The sequence below is a fragment of the Bufo gargarizans genome, chromosome 3 (assembly GCF_014858855.1).
Source record: "Bufo gargarizans isolate SCDJY-AF-19 chromosome 3, ASM1485885v1, whole genome shotgun sequence".
NCBI classification, from domain to species: Eukaryota; Metazoa; Chordata; class Amphibia; order Anura; family Bufonidae; genus Bufo; species Bufo gargarizans.
The window spans coordinates 112,223,623-112,246,296 of NC_058082.1; the positions used below are offsets into that span (position 1 = coordinate 112,223,623).

The 22,674-nt window shown below is 41.6% G+C and overlaps 1 protein-coding gene across 3 annotated transcripts in view; it reads right to left on the reverse strand.

Annotated features, from left to right (window-relative positions):
• The window catches only part of LOC122932134 (zinc finger E-box-binding homeobox 1-like), a 123,683-nt gene that overhangs the window by 36,755 nt on the left and 64,254 nt on the right, over positions 1-22,674 (reverse strand). Inside the window, exon 1 of one of the 3 annotated variants that reach the window (XM_044286379.1) lies at positions 12,262-12,357. The exons of the other annotated variants lie outside the window; for them this stretch is intronic. Coding sequence (XP_044142314.1) covers positions 12,262-12,343 — 82 coding nt within the window. The 5' untranslated portion in view covers positions 12,344-12,357. Of the gene's footprint in view, positions 1-12,261; positions 12,358-22,674 lie in introns of those variants that run through there. 3 annotated transcript variants of the gene reach the window in all.

The following is a 22,674-nucleotide window of genomic DNA, read 5'->3' on the forward strand; positions in this document are numbered from 1 at the left end:
GCCACGCTCAAAATTGCTTAAATCACCTTTCTTTCCCATTCTGACATTCAGTTTGGAGTTCAGGAGATAGTCTTGACTAGGACCACAACCCTACATGCATTGAAGCAACTGCCATGTGATTGGTTGACTAGATAATCGCATTAATGAGAAATAGAACAGGTGTTCCTAATAATTCTTTAGGTGAGTGTATATATGTACAGTTTATTACTGATCTGTGAATCAATTTGTATGAATCAATTTGTTGATCCAACATACGTCTTGAAGCCCGGCTGCTCAAAAGGCTCTTTCCTCCCTCTTGATTGACACAGCCGGACATCTGCTCTGAGAAGCGGTACATGCGTGGTGGCTTTGGTGCTGTTACTGGAGCAGTGTAGATGCTGACAGATGCTGGAAGTGTAGTAGCTCAGAGAAATGGTGCAAGTTGCAAGATTGACAGGTCCGATGAGATGCCCTGCCCTGTCAATCAAGGTGGATGGAGATCCACCCATCAATAATGTATACCATTTGAAGTTTTTGTATGCTAGAAAAAGGCTTTGTCAGCCAAAAAGTCTGGAAAATCTGGAAAAAAAAGCAACAAGATTTAGCATAATTTTGGAGTGTTGTCTATACTATTTTGTTTCCTGATTTTTTATTTTTTTATTGTGGAATTAGTTGCAGTTTTTATTGCCACTGTTTGGAGGTACATATATTTTATTGTTTACCTTTCATTCCATTTCTTTTTTTTTTAGAGGGAAGGAATGTGCCACTCAGATGTGTAACTATAATTCATAGGGCCCCATAGTAAAATAACATGAGGAGCCTCCACCATTTAGTGTATAATGTATATGTTAACTTTGTTTTATAGAATCAGTACAAACCAGAGATATAAAATACCTAGAGTTTTTTGTATTGGGATCTCATTAGGAATATGCTCCCCAATGACATATTATCCTTATGAGATCTCAATATATAGTTTTTATTTATTATTACAAGGGTATATGTTTTTAAAAATAATAAATGTGATGTTTTACTGTGAGCTAGCCAATTGTATATTTTCTTGTGTCTATTCCGAGTCCTTTTGGTAGAAGGCAGGCCGAGCTTCAGGGTATCAGTACCTGGTGAGCCTAGCCATTTATTGAGGATAGCCATCACGTAATAAAATGTGGACAACCTGATAAGAATTGCAATATTTTATAAAGTCACTTTTCATTTTTTTTATTTGAAAATGTTTGTTCATCATAAGAAACCATTATTTTAGCCTGATGAGACAGTTGGCTCCTTGCACATCACGTTCCAGAGATCAACTCTCTTGTATTTCTTTTCTCATCACAAGTAAGATCATGTCTCAGCACATGGGAAACGGGAAACATTTCCTTACAGAATGTTTCTGCTCTCACTTGGGTCAAGATATGACCCCCAGCTGATTAAAAAAAGATGAGAAGAGTGAATTTTTAGGGTGGTGTCACATACAGCCTTTTGTGGCAGTTTATGGAGAAGTCCTTCCTTTAAATTTCTTATTCCTTTCCAACCCAATTCTGGCTTTGGCTTAAAAGGCTGTACAAAAAATTGTGTGTGACAACACAAAGGCAGAGTGTCATCAGAAAATGACCTATTGTTTAAAGGGTTTCTGCCACTAGAATTTTCTGTATTAAACTGGCTGACATTGGCGATGTGGTAATGTCAGCTGCACCTAACTCTGCTATTCTAATGATTCTCCGTGCCCCAGTTACTATAGAATTCTTTTATAATATGTAAATGAGCCTCTAGGAGCAGGGGGGCGTTGCTCTTGCACCTAGAGGCTCCCGTCACGCCTTCCAAGTGTTGATTGACCGGGCCAGGCATCGTTCACATCCTTCTGCTTGCCCTGTGCCCTGGGGAAATCTTGCGCCGTTCGGTATTCTGCGCAGACGCAGTGAGGAAGCTGGCAGCCTGCAAGCGTCCTTCCCTCACCGCGCCTGCACAGAATACTGCAGAGTGCAGGCAGAAGGATGCGAACGATGTCTGGCGCTGTCAATCAACACTTGGAAGGTGTGACTTGAGGTGGGAGACGGGAGCCTCTAGGTGCAGGAGCAACCGGTCCCCCCCCCCCTCGCTCCTAGAACCTCATTTACAGATTATAAAAGTAAGAATTCTGCAGTAACGGGGGCAAGGAGAATCATTAGAATAGCAGTGTTAGGTGCAGCTGACATTAGCACATCGCCAATGTCAGCCAGTATAATACTGAAAATTCTAGTGACAGAAACCCTTTAAGGCTACTTTCACACTAGCGTTTTTTTGTCGTGTATTAGTGAGGGCAAAGACAAAAAAAAGGGGGCTTATTAGCCATTGTGTGGTGAAGTGAGAAAATGACAGCCCTTTTTGGTGTGTATTAGTGGCAAAAAAATAAAAATTATTCGTCATTCATGGCCGCAGTTATATGTTGTAAAGCCTTTTTTGGCGTGTATTAGTGGGGAAAAGGAGAAAGGGCTTATTAGCCATTGTGTGGTGAAGTGAGAAAATGAAAGCCCTTTTTGGCGTGTAACAGTGGTAAAAAAATATATATTATTTGCCGTCCAGCGGTGCAGTTATATGTTCTAAAGCCCCTTTTTTGGCGTGTATTAGTGGCACAAAACAACAACTTTATTTGCCGTTCACAGCCACAGTTATATGCTCTAAAGCCTTTTTTTGTCATGTATTAGTGGGTGGGGGGGAGGAGAGGCTTATTAGCCGTTGTGTGGTGCTGTGAGAAAATTAAAGCCCTTTTTGGCATGTATTAAATTTCCTTTTTATTTACTTATTTGATCTAACAGTATGTCAGACAGAGAAGTGACAGGCCCTGCACAGGGGAGGGGTACAGGGCTAAATGTTTCTGGCGCAGGCACAGGTCACAGCAGAGTAAGGGGGCGTGGCAGTCCGAGAGGTCTGAGCTCCCAGTGTCAGCACCAGCAACCTAGCGGTTCTTGAATGGGTGACTCGATCTTCGACTTCGACGCAAGTGACATCAGACACCACCAGCCAAGAGTCAATGGGTTTGTCAGACACAAAGATGGCGTGGCCTGAGAGCAGGCCCCATGCCCTCACCTGTCTCTGTCCTTTTCTGTTCCCTCAGCCAGAAAAGTACTATATGCTGTGGGCTCAGCTCCACTATACAGCGAGGACGAGCTACTAGAGCACAGTCAGCAGCTACTGCCCAGCCAAGATCTGGAGGAGACGATCTGCCGTTTCCTCCAGTAGGCAGGCAAGTAGTGATGAGGAGAGTGACGTGGGAGCTGGTTTTGTGAGCAGTCAGGCTCCTGGCTCATAGACTGTTGAGGAGGACATCAGTGACATGTCTTGATGATGTAGCCAATCACAATTGCGAGCTGGGTGACGAAGGGGCTTCATCATCATCATCATCAGGAGAAGAGGGTGGCAACATGCGCGTGAGGTAGTGTGGCCGGGAGTCAGCAGAGTGGCAGCAGTGGGAGGTCGGGAGCCAAACGTGCCCAGGGTAGACCACACGCTTTGCAGGAGCCTACCAGACCGGAAAGTAGTGGTGCAGGAGTTCACAGAGGCAGTGGCAGTAGCAGTCAGTCAGTGCAGAGTTTTGGAGGTAAAATCACCTACTCGGCAGTGTGGCAGTTTTTTGTTAAGCTGCCAGGGGAGGTGAACCTGGCCATTTGTCGAATCTGTGGGCAGAAGGTGAAGCCATGGCCCTGCGTCAACATATGCAGTGTCAAAGTGGCCTGGGAGAACTGTGGTAGCCCAGCCTGCCGCAGCAACCAGTGGCATGCACCCGATTTCAGGCAGTCAAGGCTCAGCCGAAGGAAGCTGTCTGTCCTTCCCATCATCTGCTGGTCCTGAAGCTCCTGCTCCTCCTTCTCCTAGTCAGTCATTCTGTCAGCAATCGATCACCGAAGCGATTGCCAAGAGACAAAAGTATGCGTACACTCATCGACCAGTAAGGCCGAGTTCACACTTGAGGTGTTTGGTCAGTTTTGGCCCCGTAACTGCCCAAAGAAGTGAAGTGTGCAGTGATTCTAAGAGCAACGCCTGTCATCTGCGTGTACTAACTATGTGCGTTACTGCAAGGCAGAGTGTTCTACACCACTATACAGGCTCTCTGCAGCCAGGAAATAGCTGTTTAACACGATTCGCCACAAATATTTTTGATCTAATCATATCTTTTTCGGAAAATTCAGTGAACCGACCAAATATAATTTTTTGAGAAAAAACGCTTCAGTTTTGTCTCCATTTATTGTCAATGGGGACAAAACGTAACTCAACAGAGCGAAATGCTCCAGAATGCATTCCCTTCAGTTTGGTTGCGTTATCATACTGGACAGCAACAAGCTGCGGTTTGCCTTCAGTCATGGGATGCGGAGCAAAACGGATCCGTCATGACCCACAATGCAAGTCAATAGGGACTGATCCATTTTCTCTGACACAATAGAAAACAGATCTGCCCCCCATTGACTTTTAATGGAGTTCATGACGGATCCGTTTTGGGTATGTTAAAGATAATACAACCGGATCCATTCATAACGGATGCAGATGGTTGTATTATCAGTAACGGAAGCGTTTTTGGCTGAACTCTGACGGATTCAGTAAAAACACTGGTGTAAAAGTAACCTAAATCCTGCCTTCATGTAAAAAAAAAGGTTTATTTAAAAAATGCCCAAAATTGCACAGTTTTCACACTGGCCTAATGACGAGACTTCCTGTTTTGTACTGGTACCTGATAACCATCACAGGTGGAATTACAGATATCGCCTATACTATATGTAAAAACACAGAATCCATAATTCACAATATCACAGCTCAACTTCTTCATCCTGATCTCTGCACAGGTCACAGAGCATGCCTAAAAAAAATTCCCATTGAAGTCAATTAGATCCCCTCCTGTCCATTCTGTCTATGGCCCACGTGGCTACTTTCAAAGAACAGGAAGTCTTTCTATATCTTAGGCATAATAGAAAGTGTGATAACTGCATGATTTTAGGATCTTTTTTTAAAAATATAGATAAGGAAATTTTTTTTTATATCACCAAAAATTATAAAACAATATGTTTAAACATAAAAACTTGATTTAAAAGGATCACTGTACTGTCAGAAAACAATTGATATGTTATCGTGACATATCAAAAGTTTTGATCAATGAGGTCTGAGCACCGAGAGAGTGCTTTCTCTCCTTGCTGCACGAGAGGGGAGCTAGACAGGCCGATAGACTTTCTATCGAGTCCATCGTGCTTTTTGTCCTGCATTGAGAAGAAAGATTGTGCTAAGAGAATGCTTCTTTCCCCTCGTTTTAGAGATCAGTGAGGGTTCTAGCATTCAGACCCCCACCGATCAAAAAACTTTTAATATATCCCTATAACATATTAAAAGCACAGTGACTCAAAACAATAGGCCATATTCTGATGACACATTCCCTTTAATGTGATGTGAAAGGGTCCGGTAACATGTCCACTTGCACAACTCCATAGAAAGAAAAATAAAAAAAGTTATGGGTCTTGGGAAGCGGCAATGCAAAAACATTTTTTCCGTAAAAAAAATAAGAAAAAGGGGTTTTAATGCTAAAAACTATATTCATTTGGTATCACTGTAATCATACTGACCCAGAAAATAAAGATGTTCTTTATACTGAAAAATTAACGTAAATTTGATTACCGTATTTTTCGCCCCATAAGAGGCACTTTTTCTCCCCAAAAGTGGGGGGAAAGTGCCCCTGCGTCTTATGGGGCGAATGCTGGCAATTTACATCGCAGTCTGCGATGCTGCAGCATTGCAGACTGCGATGTATTAGTGAGGAGGGAGGAGGGACTGTAGTAGGTGGGGAGAGCGGCAGGGCCGTGCAGGCACTGTACTCTGGCCCCGCAGCTCAGTATGTACGGTATTATACGTAGTGTTAATCATCAGATCTAAACTGAATAATGATGCGCTCCCCCTGCTCCCCATGTGTACCTTACTTACATGTCACGCTCCTGTAGTAAGCACTAGCAGCTAGCACTAGCAACTCACTGAGGTCACGTGCCTGCTCCGCCTACTTTATGAATGAAGTAGGCGGAGCAGGCACGTGACCTCAGTGAGTTAAGGCCGCCCGCCCTGCCTGCTAGTGCTTACTACAGGAGCGTGATATGTGTACCGGTAAGTACAGTACACATGGGGAGCAGATCATCATTCCGTTTAGATCTGATGATTAACACTACGTATAATACAGTACATACTGAGCTGCGGGGCCAGAGTACAGTGTCTGCATGGCCCCGCCGCTCTCCCCTCCTACTATAGTCACTCCCTAGGAATCTGTGAATGGGATAATGATGGGGGGGGGTCTGTGAATTGCATTATGATGGTGGGTGGGGTCTGTGGATGGCATTATGATGGTGGGGGGGGGGTCTGTCGATGGCATTATGATGGGGGGATCTGTAGATGGGACTGTTATGGAGGGGGGGATCTGTGGATGACACATATAGCAGTGTAATCCACAGATCCACCACCCCATAACAGTACTATCCACAGATCCCCCCCACCATCATAATGCCATCCACAGATCCCCCCACCTTCATAATGCCATCCACAGATCCCCCCACCATCATAATGCCATCCACAGATCCCCCCCACCATCATAATGCCCTCCACAGCTCCCCCCCCATCATAATGCCATCCACAGATCCCTCACCCCATAACAGTGCATCATCCACAGATCCCTCACCCCATAACAGTGCATCATCCACAGACCGCCATTAATTCAAACCCACCAAAATCACACCTTTTGGTTAAAAATATTTTTTTGCTTATTTTCCTCCTCAAAAACCTAGGTGTCTTATAGGGTGAAAAATACGGTAAAATGTATAACGTAAAAACACAGTGGCAGCATTGCTGTTCCCCCCCCAAATCAGAAAGTTTTGTGTACCCCAAAATGGTGCCATTAAAAACTACAACTTGTCCCGCAAAAAACAAGCCCTCAAAGCTATATAGATGGAAAAAATAAAAAAGTTGTAGCTCTTGGAAAGCGACGATGAAAAAAGAAAGAACAACGCTTGGTCACTAAAGCCCAAAACAGGCTGGTTACTAAGGGGTTAAAAGGTCTTCTAGATCTGTTTTCCTCTGATTGTCACTAGTATCATATTTACATAGCTTTTTAGGTTAGAAGTAGAGTCACTTCCACCAAGTGTGAAGAATACATGCTGGATTAACACGTTAAAGTGTGCCTAAACTTTACTAAACTTTATTAAAACCTATTGTAAATGCTTGCTCCACTTTGCTAATAGCCTGCACACCAGATCGGTGCAGGCTATTAGCAGAATGGAGTGAGCGCAGGGCAGGAGCTCACATAGCACATCACTCCAATGCCTGTGCCCACCCCGTCATAGGACATCTATGCCAGGCTTTAGCAGAGCAGCGCTGGTACAGGCAGGAGCAGCAATGTTCTAGCAGGCAGATCGCTCAGTGCGGCCCCAGGGGAATCAGTACTCGAGTACACAGTGATGTATGGGAGTATGGATTGCAAAATGCGATAGGCCCCTGAACTTCAGGTGCCTATTTTGCTGCGAAAGGTACCGGTAATTAAAAAAAATTGAAGATATTTTTACAAATATTCTTTATAGCACATTTACAATTATTTTAATAAAGTTTAGTTGTACGATTAGGTACACTTGCAGGTGCACTTTAGGTATAAATGCCATTTCCCATTAAGAAACTGAAACATTTCTATACTGAAATACGCCTCAATTAGGCGTATTTTTAGGTGCAGATGGCGGCAAAACGGTTAGTCACACCACTATCTGTGACTTCGCCCCCGCTCATACCAGGTCCAAAATTGTGGGCGTGGAAGGGGACAGGCTCATCTCATTTACCATTTTTTATGCCTGACGTAGAAAATGGTCTAAATGTAAGACAGCTAGGAAGTTGTTTTACATTTAAAACTGGCGCTGGATGCACCAAAGTTATGGAGAGGACTGCGCCCCTTCATAACCTAAAACGCGGGTCTTAATAACTGTGCCCCGAAATGTCTAAATAAAATGTCTAAAAAAAGCTTGATCAACAATTATATAGAATCTTTTTGGGTAATGCTATAATGCAATATCAGCTTATTATACTTCTATACTTTTTGTATTGCTAGAGTATAATACCTTCTGTATTGCTCCAGCGTTCATTCAAACTGAGGCAATCATATCTTCCCTGTTTATTTTCTTAAGGTTTTTAATAGATAAATTAGTCGCAAACCTAGAGACTGCCTCCCCCCACAATACTTTAATATCACTAATCTGCATGGGATGTATGTGCTGAATTTAGAGATTACTATCCTAGAGATCTGTAAAGAACCAATTGTGGGTGTGTACATCAATTCCTGAGACCAGTATACAAATATGCAAAGTCAAACCCTTTGCAATCTGTAGATTTACTCTGCTATTATACGATAATGTTTTTGCTGTATTTTTTGTCTGAATGCCAAAACTTGGATTGTCAGTTTACTCATTCATTTTTATTTACCTCTTAGGGTACTTTCACACTTGCGGCAGGACGGATCCGACAGGCTGTTCACCATGTCGGATCCGTCCTGCCGCTATTTTGCCATGCCCGCGGACCGCCGCTCCGTCCCCATTGACTCTAAAAAGTCCTGCATGTCCGACTTTTTAGTCTGGCGGCTTTTGCCGTGCACCGCCGTGCTGCGCCGGAGCTCCGCCCCCGTCTCCATTAAAGTCAATGGGGACGGAGCGGCGGTCCGGCGAAATAGCGGAAGGACGGATCCGACATGGTAAACAGCCTGTCGGATCCGTCCTGCCGCAAGTGTGAAAGTACCCTTAAAGAGTCTTTTTTAGGATGAAATTATTAATAAAATAAATTTCGAATAATAATAATAATAAAATAAATAATTTAAGGTGATAAATCTTAAATAAATACAATTTCATTAAAATAATATACACACACACACTGCAATTATGTATGTATATCACCAAACCACCAGCTTTGGTGCTTTTTAGTGACTATTTAGGGCAAAAAAAGCAATTATTTTTATTTCTGTCTATTATCTGAAGGAGAGAACTATTGCCCCAAAATGTATTATAACCATTTTGTTAAAATTGCTGTTGAGCAGAGTCAGAGCTCAGCTTCCACTGGAGCTGTTCTATATTGATTTTTAAAAAATCTACTTGGTCAATACAAGTATTTCACCCAGTGTTTTAATCAGAGTCAATGTCACCAGTGTATGCTTCCCTCATATAAGGCAGCATAAAACTAGTGACAGATTCTCTGGATTAATTTAGCTGAACCATGCAGGTTTCAGTGGGATCAGATGATGCTCTAATGTACACGGGGGCCTCCTGAGTTGACCCTGGATTTGGGGGAAAGACAGATATGGCATATTAGTTTTCCCCAAGCCAGATTCCTTGGGAGATAAGATGAGGGGTCTTATAGCTGCTAGCTTGCCGTCACACCTGTGACAGTTGTTAGAAGGTCTGAAAGACTGACTGCACATGAGTGATCCAACAGCCTTTTTTGGAAGAGCTGGATTGTGGTTCTTGTTAAAGTCCTGTTCATCCATTATCCTCAGAAGTTAAGTGTTCCGCTTGTTGTGTTTTGTATCCCCCCCCCCACCCCCTGTTTTTTTACTAGGCCTCAGTAAGATGCTGGTTCCTTCACCAGGGAAGGAACAGGTTGTCTCTGCCCTGTCATTACCTCTAGGGCATCCAAGGGTCACCAGGGTTTTCTAGGTTCCTGTGTATGGGCAACTTTACCATCGAGAGGTGCCCATACGGATAAGAGTTAGGGCTAGGAGCAGGGTTTAATAGGTGGTGACCATTTTCCTTCCCTAGCGGTGAGGCCTAGTGTCATTCCCCTTCCTTCTTGTTGTCTCTTGGTGTTCTTCCCTACTATATCCGTAACACTTGCTTATTGACCTTTCCTTTCCTTGAAAGAAACATACATGCTCAGTCAAATATATAACCAAAGTCTGTTGTGGAAATCAGTGCAAAAATGTACAGATTTATTAATTCTGCTTAAAATGTAAAAAATATGGACTGATAAATCTGGACACTTTTGTCTAACTATTGGTTGGTTTAATTTGTGCCAACATTAAGTGCCAAACAATTTGCACAATCTTGGAATGCATTGTTGCAAGCCAAGTGCCTTTTCCACTAAGCCGTGCCCCCTTGTCAAGCTGGAAAACCAAACCAAAATAGGTGAGATGGGTGCAGTGGATTAATCTTTTTTTTGGTGCATTTGCTTCAAAAATTGGTATGAATCTTTATGCAACATTATGTGTCTGATATAGCCATAAATGTTTACTAAACATACATGTCTATCATATGTGTATATCATTTCAAACTTATCAGAACTGCTGGCAATGATGTATGTATCAACTTCCATTACATTTAGAATGGTAACTGGTCAGTGGTAAATATATGTGCTCATATTCTGAAATGGAAAATTATTCTCATTGAGGTGCCCTAAGTCTCAGTCTGTATGATACATTTAGTGCATGGTTAGATATTTTCTTCTAACTTTACACCAACTACTGCTTGCTTTAATTTGCAACAGAATTTTATACCAAAATTGTGCCGCAATTTGGCTTTAACATGTTGCATCAGGCCACACCACCTTTCCTGCCAACCATGGCCCTTTTTGTCGGCAGATTGCCAAGCCATTCCCCTTTGGTGTTCTAAGTGCAGTGAATTTTTCTAAAACTAGATGTACTAAACTGCACCGAAATTGCCAAACTGAGGCAAATATTGACACAATTTAGTACAAAGTCCACTCACTGTAGGAAGTGTTCACTAGCCAAATATTATTTAAAAAAAAGGAAAAAAAAAGAAAAAAAAAAAGAATTAAAATGACTGGTAGAATATTGAAAATTTATTGTATAATTACTTGAAAGGAGTAGGGAATGAAAAGCCCTACTAAAGGCAAAAGTTCTAAAATTAATAGCTCCTGCTCAGAAAATAACAAAAACGGCAAGTGACAGAATACACTTTTAAAATTAAAGCGGTTGTCTCACTTCAGCAAATGGCATTTATCATGTAGAGAAAGTTAATACAAGGCACTTACTAATGTATTGTAATTGTCCATATTGTCTCGGTGGTTGTGCTGACACATTATAGGAAAAAGTGCCAGTCTCTCTGGTGGCCAGGACTATGAAAGTTCACATAGGCCAATGGTTTTTCCTATAGTGTGCAAGCACAGCCAACAATGCTGGTTGGCAAGTTGGTCGTAACCCATGGAAACGAGCAGTGTATAATGTGATGGAAAATGAATCCAGCCAGCAATAGAAGCAATATAGACAATCACAGTACATTAGTAAGTGCCTTGTATTAACTTTCTCTACATGATATATATTTGCTGAAGTGAGGCAATCCCTTTTAGATAATTTATGGTACATACCTAGGTGTTCAAAAATGTCTAAAAACGAAATACTGCAAGAATCACATTTGACAAACATAATGTAAGTTGTATTATTAGTATTCGGGCACTTTCACACTACCGTTATGCTTTTCCGGCATTGGGTTCCGTCCTAGGGGCTCAATACCGGAAAAGAACTGATCAGTTTTATCCCCATGCATTCTAAATGGAGAGCAATCCGTTCAGTATGCATCAGGATGTCTTCAGTTCAGTATTTTTGCCTTTTCAGGATGGAGATAATACCGCAGCATGCTGCGGTTTTATCTCCGTCCAAAATTCCGGATCCCATTGACATGCATTAATGCCGGATCTGGCCCCGAGTGTTCCGGCAAAACGGATCCAGCATTGCGGTCTGCGCATGCTCAGACTGCAAAAAAATGTGAAAAAAATAAATGCCAAATCCGTTTTATCCAGATGACACCGGAGAGACGGATCCAGCATTTTAATGCATTTGTCAGGCGGATCAGGATCTTGATCCGTCTGACGAATGCCATCAGTTTGCATACGTTTTGACGGATCCTGCCGGAATCCTCTGCCACAAGTGTGAAAGTACCCTTACATTGTGTATTTATCCATGACATATTGTTGAGCCACCTTATGTACAATTGTCTTCATTTCATTACTACGAATACACAATACTATAATATCCAACTATATGAAGCCTTACTGTCTCAGCGGTCCTGAAAATTCCAATATCTCATTGTATACTCTGTAGCAAAAGCATAGTTGTAAAATTCTTGTGTTATTAAAAGACATTTCAGACTCAAAAAGTTATTTCGTTTTTTAAAACTTTTTTTTTTTAAGCTGGTACTTTCCCCGATATTAAAAACTATAGTGAAACTTTCTATAAACTGTCATGTCACATACTGCGCATCATGTAACATCCTTCATTTAACCATTTACACATTTAACACTTTTCACACTCACCTGAATCACTAATGACAACTTGTAGGTCTGTGGAAGAAGAAGCTGTCAGCCACATACTGTTAGAGACTGAAACTAATTTCATTTGTCTCACCTTGTAGTAACTCTCCGCCCTCTTCATGTGCCGTCTTTACAATGTTATTGGTTGCAGGATTTGATGGGACTTATTTCATCTCACCATGTATTATCTGTGACATGCTACAAGTAGTAGTCAATGTATGGTGGCAGATCAGTCACTATGGACATACTGATTTAATGTTGCCGCCACAAAACAGCAAAGCAAGAATATCTTTATAAGTTCTAAACTTTTTGCTGATGTTAGCCTATTCACTAGTATATTCTTCATGACTGCCCTTTCATTCTAGTGACTGGTACCCAAAATACCAGGGCATACTGTAGACTGCAGCTACATTTAACCTATGTTACACAAATATGATTTATCTCCATATTAGTTTCATATTTGGAAGTTTCTAATTGTGATGCCCCTAAAAAAGAAAGTGGGCACACAGGCCAAAAGTAATGTACAAAACAGCCACTCCCTTTCCTGTTAAGCCACCCACATTTTTGGACAAGGCACAGAGGCTGTCTCTAAATATGGATATGCCAAATTGCACCACTTTTTGGAGCAATTTATGCCCATATCTAGGTGTGCTCATATTAGTTAATGTGAAGTGAGTGTATGTCCCTAAACAACCAGATACAAAATACAAGGAAGGGGAGATGTAAAGATGATATTTGCACATTAAAAATGTTGTACCAATGAAAAACACTATTGGTTATGACTAGTGATCAAAACTTTGATTTCGCTGCTTTGCCGAATTTCACTTCATGACTAATTACTTTGTCACAAAGTGCATTTCTTTGTAATTAGATCAGATCACATTTTATGACCAATTTGTGCAGAAATCCATATCATTCCAAAGGGTTCACATACTTTTTCTTGCAACTGTACTTATAGGGCTCATTCAGATGAGCGATGTAAAAAATTGTCTGTTTTGACTGCTAAAAACTAATGATTTTCCACCAGTGTGAAATCAGTTTTGTTTCCGACTGAGTTCCTTGTGTTTTTTTTTTTGTTTTTTTTTTTGTTCTTATGGAGTAAATATGTAAAAAACAAACAAAAAACAAACAAAAACAAATGGAAGAATGCCCACATAGCATTTCTTAGGGTGGGTTCACATCACGTTTTAGGCTACTTTCACATTAGCGTTCGGGGCACCGCTTGTGAGTTCCGTTTAAAAGGCTCTCACAAGCGGCTCCGAACACATCCGTACTGCCCTAACGCATTCTGAGTGGATGCGGATCCGCTCAGAATGCATCAGTCTGGCACCGTTTGGCCTCCGCTCAGCAGGCGGACACCTGAATGCTGCTTGCAGCTTCCGGGTGTCCGCCTGGCCGTGCGGAGGCAAACAGATCCGTCCAGACTTACAATGTAAGTCAATGGGGACGGATCTGTTTGAAGTTGACACAATATGGCTCAATTTTCAAACGGATCCGTCCCCCATTGACTTTCAATGTAAAGTCTGGACGGATCTGTCTGAGCAACTTTCACACAGCAGGAGCTCAGAATTTTTTCTAAACTATAATGCAGACGGATCTGTTCTGAACGGATCCCACCGTCTGCATTATAGGAGCGGATCCGTCTGTGCAGACACCAGACAGATCCGCTCTGAACGCAAGTGTGAAAGTAGCCTTATGCCTCTGTTTGACATATACATTTGAAATGCATGGATACAAAAAATGCAGCTCACCACATTCTTGTATCCTGCACAGTCCAGTTAAAAAATATATATATATTTTTTTCCATTGGTAAAAAAAAGTATACTTTTTTTTTACAATTGAACTCTATGGTGAACGGATGCCACTGTATGGCATCAGTCTGAAGCATCCGTTTTATTTACACGCTGGATGGGAAAGACGTGATGTGAACCCACCCTTAGCAACCATCCATGAAAACCAGACCACACACACACTGTCAATTTTTTTCACAAAATTAAGCCTTATGCACACGACTGTGGTGTGTTTTGCGATCCGCAAATCGTGGATGGCATCAGTGCGCGTTCCGCAATTTGCAGAACGGCACGGACAGCCTTCAATATAAATGGCTATTCTTGTCCGCAAAGCGCAGACAAGAATAGGACAAGTTATATTTTTTTTAGTAGCTGGGCCGCGGAACAGAGCAACGGATGCGGACAGCACACGGAGTGCTGTCCGCATCTTTTGCGGCCCCATTGAAGTGAATGGGTCTTCAACCGAACCGCCAAAACGGCGACTCGGATGCGGACCCAAACGACGGCCGTGTGCATGAGGCCTTATTGACTTGAAGGGGCTGAGTCTAGAATGACAATCAGACCAAAATAGTGCATGCTGCAATTTTCTCTGATCAGACCGATGGTCCATGAAGAAAACTGTGCATGTGAATTGGCCCATTGACTTTAATATGTTGGTGTTCTGCATCTGCGGTACCTTCTGCAGCTGGACAGCACACGGATGAGAACAGCCCATATATGCTTCCTAATCTCATATTATCTTCTGTCTTATGCACTTGCTTTAAGCATCAGATGATATTGTCCTAATTTAACTTTTTGTAGGTGGCATCTCTGAAAACACGCAGCATCAACTCTAAAGTGCAATAATTTGTTTAAAAGACTGCTATTTGCTGCTGTCGTGTTTCACATGATTCTTGTCACCTCAAGTAACAACCTCCATAAATATTCACCCTTTAAAAAAGTGTGAAACATGCAGAAAGCTGGCAAAGGGGAAGTAGGCATTTGCCTCGTGGTTTCTGCTTTTTATTTGGCCAGTGCTGAGGAAATAGTCAATGTTGTAAACTATCTTCTCTACAAAGTTAGCTAACCAACAGTATTTTGGTTGAGTGATTGAAGTCCATCGCTGATTGGGAAGGTTGGAGTCAGGCAACAAAATATGTATAATGAGAGCCGGTTTGCCGTTAGAATCTATTTAAAAGACTTACGATGAAGGAAAATAGTCTTACTTGAAGATCACTTGTCAGCATGATAAACCCTAATAAACCAAGCATACATGCTAATGAGGTGTCTGGTGCACCTCTTCACCTCTGTCTTTCAGCTTTAGTCACTCCCTCTCTCCCACTCATTGACAGGACCTGCCATCATCAATGTTCTAATGCCTGACCCCAAAATCTTGCACATGTGTTGGCAAGAGTTCATTCAGAGCAGTTCAGATCTCAGGAATGGGGAAGCCACATGAAATCTACTGTGTATGTACTGATTACAAGGACCTTCCTCCCACTACCCTTTCCTGGCAGGTCTCGCCTCCATGTCTGCTGTGTCCTTCCCGGCAAGCTGTGGCCTGCTTGCCAGCAAGGTCTCTCCGCCTCTGCCCAAGCGTGCTTCACTTCACACCAGCCAATGGCTGGCCTCATTGGGGTACTTAATGCCCCTTCCCGTGGGAAGGTGCCTGAGCAATAAGTTTCCTAGCTTGATAGTAGTCTCCTATGGTGTGTTGTATTTGTTTGTCTGCCCATGTACTGACTTTCTGCCTGTTTCTTGGATTGTGACCCTCCTCTGCCTTACCTCCATATAGATTCTTCTTTGCCCACACTGACCTTGGACCGTTTACTGTGCTGCATGTTTACTTTGATCTCGGCCTGTCCCTAAGATTTTTCCTGACCCCTTGGTGCTCTGGATCAGCTGTCAATCATTCAGAGACCACTCCAGCAGGTAGCAGCCTGGTAGTTCCCCCGCAGGGAGTTCCTGATCCCAATACAGGGTTTAAAGGGTGAATGCCAGGGTAGTGCCAGGATAACGCCCCTTAGTAGTAGCCCTAAGCCAAATATGACACAGTGGTTACACAGATATTGCTGTGATGATGCCTGGACCTGTTAATCAGTGGGAGAGAATGAGTAACTAAGGTTGAAAGGTGGATTTGTGAAGTGGTGTTATGAGGGAATAGGCTTGGTCCTTGGTGCTCTGAGCATCTCATTAGCATAAAAATAAAAGCAGTATTGCTTGATCAACTCTACCAGGCAGTATGCCTGGTTTACTAGGGTTGATCATGCTGATAGATGCTCTTTAAATTTTGTCAGTTAAATGACAGTGGAACTATATATAAAGCCTTTCATTTAATACGCTGTATAATCTCATGCAGTAGGTGACCATAAAGGGCTTAAATGGGTTGTCCAAGTTAGATTTATTGAGGACCTATCCTCAGGATAGGTCATCAATATTAAATGGGCTGGGGTCCGACATCCGGCACCCCCACCGATCAGCTGTTTGAAGAGCTGCCTCCTCTTCACTGTTTACCGGCTCACCGTTGCATCTGCAGCGGTGAGCAGGTGTAATTACACCTAAGCCGTCCCATTCATTTCAATGGTAAAACTTGTATAGGAGCGATCCGTACCATTGAAATGAATGGGATGGCTTAGGTGTAATTACACCTGCTCACTGCTGCAACGGCGAGCAGGTAAACAGTGAAGAGGAGGCAGCACTGGCACGGCGCACGCCTTCTCTTCAAACAGCTGATTGGCGGGGGTGCCGGGTGTCGGACCTCAGCCGATTTAATATTGATAACCTATCCTGAGAATAGGTCATCAATATATATAACTTGGACAACCCCTTTAAATCAGGGTAAAGTGCATCTTCTGGATTAGGTAATGAAAGTAACCACAATTTATGTCTATTTTCACTTTCTTTTCTCTACCAGGTATTGTGTAAAATTGTCCACATTTCTGCTACATTTGCATCTTTATATTGCAGTTCTTTTTTATTAGATTTTCAATGTAAAATAAAATATGGTAAATGATATGAAGCCGGGTGAGAAATGAGCAAAATAGACACAAATAATTTGGACTTCCTCCTTAGGCCTTGTTCACACACTTCAGTTATTGATGACTTATCTTTTAGCTGAAACCAGGATTACACTAAGGCTCCATTCACACATCCGCAATTTTGTTCCGCATTTTGCGGACCCATTCATTTCTATGGGGCTGCACTTCCGGGTCCGCATTTCCGTTCCCGAAAAAAAATAGAACATGCCCTATTCTTGTCTGCAATTGATGACAAGAATAGGCATATTCTATTAGTGCCGGCAATGTGCAGTCCGCAAAATGCGGAACGCACATTGCCGGTGTCAGTGTTTTGCGGATTCATTCAATCCGGTCTACTGCTTGTATAATGAATGATTATGTATAGCATACATTTCTGTGCCATTACCATATGGCAGAGTAGAACATGTTTTTCTTGTAGGATGTGGTGTCATCTATTTAAACAGTTGCACTTGGGAGAAAGTTCAACGCTCCAAACCTCAACATCATTTAATTTACATCCAGACAAAAAAGAGGAACCACAGATCATCCCACAACTAAAGGCTAGGTTCATTCATTTCATGATCTTTCTAAGATCTAACCTACCTACAGCACATGAATTTAAAACCTCAAAGAAGTAAGGTTAGTATGCCTATAGATTGTTAATAGCCCATAGATCAGTTTTGAAAATTGGAGAGGAATACTGAGTGTATGAAGTTTGTTTTTATCCTCCACCCCTTCTCTTCATGAACCCAAGTCTCCTCATGACCTCCTCTCCTACAGAGATTCAGCTGAAGATCTTATCAGCTGTATTCAGAAAAATAATCCCTGACAAGTAGAGCAGAGAGGAGGATGAGGCAGCTCTTTACCTCAGTGTTGTTAAGGAACTTTTCCTCCTGTGAGATTAGGACAGGTTTTGTGTGTACTGATAGGACGGCGGCCATTTTATTTCTCCCAATGATTGCTCCCCAGTTAAAACAAGCCATTATAACTAATGAAAGGTATTTGAGAATGTATTTCTAACAAAGTAATACTTAAGTATTTTCAGTAAATTTTATTTTCCTCATTCCCAGAGAACCCTTTTAAGCAAGACTATCTGTTGTGCTAATAAATAAAAAAAATAAAAAAAGTTGAAAAGAGAGTGGATAAGAAGTAGAATACTTGGAGTGACTGACATTTATATCCAGAAAGCCATACACTCTTTTTTATAGAAAAAAAATACATAGAATATTCATATACAAGTTGTTAATATCTGATAAAAAAATTTGATTGGTAGAGTCTGTTGGCAATTCTGGGGATATGACTAGTGTTGATCGCAAAAAATTATAATCACTAATTTTTACCGCGAATATTGGCACTTCGAGAATTCGCGAATATCTAGAATATAGTGCTTCATCTTCGTAATCACGAATATTCTAGATATTTTTTTTCATCTGAACCCATGATCCCTCACTGCTTCTTGCTTTTGGGCCAATGAGAAGGCTGCAATATCTTTGACTTTAGAAGTAGAGTTGATCGCGAATTTTCCGATAGCCGATTTTCTCAATCAAGAAAATAATGATGAGATCATCACAAATATTCACCCAAATATTTGCAAAATATCGCAAATTTGAATATTGCCCCTGCCGCTCATCACTGGATGTGACAATACATATAGCAGATACAGTATGTCTCATTTTCACCACTCTTTCTTTGTATCTAATCCATGTATTCATTGGTGTGTATTTAAATAGAGAGGGCAATGTGTTTGCTAGAAAACTCATTTTTGTAAAAAAACAAAAACAAAAAAACGCACAAATAAATACACTTGTCACACCGATTCCAAAAGTAGTTTGAAATTGCCAAAAATCTAATATACAGTAGAAATCACAAAACATAAATATGGTAATGATGTGTCACAGTAAAGATAATACAGCACACAAAAGATGGGATGATGTATAAGCAAGATCCAAAAAAACACATGTTCCACACCTTTCCACATAGCCTGCACATGACTATATCATATCAATTCTAATTTAAAGGGCTTTGCCAAGTTTTAAGATATAAAAGATATAACTGGCTGATCACTCGGGGTCAAACCACTGGGAATCCCACCAATCATGAGAATGGGGGATCATTCCCTTATTCTGAGGGACTGGCAGGTCTCTCATGTGCATTACACTCCATTCATTCTCCATGGGAGTGCTGGAGATATCCGATTACTGTGTACGGGTATCTCAAGTTCTGCATCACAGTAAATGTTTCTCTAAGCCCCCCCAAGATCACTCATTTTTATCTAACAAGGCAACTGTAATTGAAGGTTTATTTTCCTTTATATAGGAACTACTTATTTCAGGTTTATTGGTTCCTTAAAATAGACAAACAAATTGAATTTGAGCACTAACACATTTTGCTTCATCACTGAGTGAGGAAACTGACCAAGACTTTCTTTCACTATGAGAGTTGCATGATAATTTTAATTACTGTGAGAATCTAATGTTTCTCAAACTCTTCAAGATCTCATGGGAGGCTGTGGCAAGTGGGTTGACAATGCTGTATAAAGGGCATGCAAAGACACTGAAACCTCAAGGAACTTCCCTGCTGCCTGACACAATCTTTCTGAATTAACAAATTAACATATTAATAGAACGTACTAGAAATGTCTATGAAATGTGTACAGTATTTAGAGAGACACACTTCAGGTGTGATAGAGAGTTTCAGGGGCCCTTTACCTATTAGGTGCCCATACATCTACTCTTGTTTCTCTGACAAGACTCCTCCATACGCATTCTGTAGATGCTCGGCTGAGCATGTAAGTTTCTATGTCAATGGGGAGAGAGCAGAAAGCTGCTGCCAGACACCACTGCTGGTGGCTTATCTCCCAGGAGAACAAAAAGTCATGGTGTTGGAATTCATTGTACCCTTTTTCGGGTTCGACATGTTTAGCCGACAATAGCATAATTTATTTGGGGGGTCTTTAAGGCTGTATTACACACAGCCCGATGTGGCAGAAGCTTTCCCTCCCGGCAATCACCTGCTCTCTAGAGGAGGAGATCGCTGCTATTACATGCAGCGATCTCCTCCGCAGCATGGGGAGGAGTGATCGCTATGCCATCGCTTGTATGCTGTATAGTGGTTTGCCGGCAGCAGATCGTGGTGTCTAATAACGATCTATTGCCGGCCAATGATAATTTTTTTAACATGTCAAAAGATTTGGGTTGCCCGATGATCGAGTGTTTGCTCGCAGTATTACATTGCCAGATGATCACTAACGAGTGTTCCTGCGAATACTTGTTAGCGATTTACTGCTGAAAGATTTGGCAGTGTAATACAGGCTTTAGTCAGTGAAGTGGGCTCAGTTTACAGATACACATAGATGTGCCTTTTAACATTAGTCAGAATATTAGCCAAACTGGAGGAATAATTATCTGTAAAATTACAATGATCTTATATATAGGCAAAAGGTACTCCTCACCATCTCTGAGGAGTGCCAAAGGAGTTCACTCTTTCATTCTGGAAATCGGTGGTGATCCTAGATCCAAGACTTCACATGTGATCTTCTCATATGTATATAGAGTCGTGGCCAAAAGTTTTGAGAACTACATAAATATTGGAAATTGGAAAAGTTGCTGCTTAAGTTTTTATAATAGCAATTTGCATATACTCCAGAATGTTATGTAGAGTGATCAGATGAATTGCATAGTCCTTCTTTGCCATGAAAATTAACTTAATCCCCAAAAACCTTTCCACTGTATTTCATTGCTGTCATTAAAGGACCTGCTGAGATCATTTCAGTAATCGTCTTGTTAACTCAGGTGAGAATGTTGACGAGCACAAGGCTGGAGATCATTATGTCAGGCTGATTGGGTTAAAATGGCAGACTTGACCTGTTAAAGGGAGGGTGATGCTTGAAATCATTGTTCTTACATTGTTAACCATGGTGACCTGTAAGAAATGCGTGCAGCCATCATTGCATTACATAAAAATAGCTTCACAGGCAAGGATATTGTGGCTACTAAGATTGCACCTCAATCAACAAGGATCGTCTCCTAAAGAGGATTCAGCTGCGGGATCGGAGTGCCACCAGTGCAGAGCTTGCACAGTAATGGCAGCAGGCAGGTGTGAGCTCATCTGCACGCACATTGAGGCGAAAACTTTTGGAAGATGGCCTGATGTCAAGAAGGGCAGCAAAGAAGCCACTTCTCTCCAAAAAAAACATCAGGGACAGATTGCTCTTCTGCAGAAAATATGGTGAATGGACTGCTGAGGACTGGGGCAAAGTCATATTCTCTGATGAAGCCTCTTTCTGATTGTTTGGGGCATCAGGAAAAAGGCTTGTCCGAAGAAGAAAAGGTGAGCGCTACCATCAGTCCTGTGTCATGCCAACAGTAAAGCATCCTGAGCCATTCATGTGTGGGGTTGCTTCTTATCCAAGGGAGTGGGCTCACTCACAATTTTGCCCAAAAACACAGCCACGATTAAAGAATGGTACCAAAACACCCTCCAACAGCAACTTCTTCCAACAATCCAACAACAGTTTGGTGAAGAACAATGCATTTTCCCGCACGATGGAGCACTGTGCCATAAGGCAAAAGTGATAACTAAGTGGCTCGGGGACCAAAACGTTGACATTTTGGGTCCATGGCCTGGTAACTCCCCAGATCTTAATCCCATTGAGAACTTGTGGTCAATCCTCAAGAGGCGGGTGGACAAACAAAAACCCACTAATTCTGACAAACTCCAAGAAGTGATTATGAAAGAATGGGTTGCTATCAGTCAGGAATTGGCCCAGAAGTTGATTGAGAGCATGCCCAGTCGAATTGCAGAGGTCCTGAAAAAGAAGGGCCAACACTGCAAATACTGACTCTTTGCATAAATTTCATGTAATTGTCGATAAAAGCCTTTGAAACGTATGAAGTGCGTGTAATTATGTTTCACTACATCACAGAAACAACTGAAACAAAGATCTAAAAGCAGTTTAGCAGCAAAACTTTTGGCCACGACTATATGTCATATCAGAAGACCATTATGATTAGATTTCCCCTATAAATCAATCAAATCTCTTCTGGTGTTGGGGAAGTCATGTCTGACTAGACAGTTATCCTGGAGGAGAAATGTAGTATTACATGGCAGCCATTCGTTTGAACCTAATGATCCACTAGAACTGCTCAAGAAAGGTGGTCCTGAGCAGATGACTTGCCTCTATGACTTTTTCCTTTAGCAACTTTTTCCTACATTAAAATTGATCTGTGTTACAGTAGCTACAATATGGCTACTAAAGTAAAATGGTTATAAAAATAATAATGGCAAAAAGTACTGTTTTTGTATTGCTAACCTTAGAGAATTTCTCTTCGTGAGCAGAGGAAGATTGAGCTCAAGTAGCTAAAACCAATAAGTGCAGTAAAATTAAATATTGCTATCAGTATGAAGTCTTTGCTGGTTTATAATGACAAGCCTGCTAAATGGTGACTGAAGGGGTAAAGGTGGTACTCGAAAGGTGATGCACAGTGAGCAAAGTTGTCATAAGGGTGGAGGACCCAACACTCAACCACAGTTTGTAAAGTTAGCATTTTGGGGCGAGTGTGAAAATTAGGGTTTTTGCAAAGTGCCCTTATTGTGGTAACTATTTTTTTAATTTATTTATGTCCAGCAGT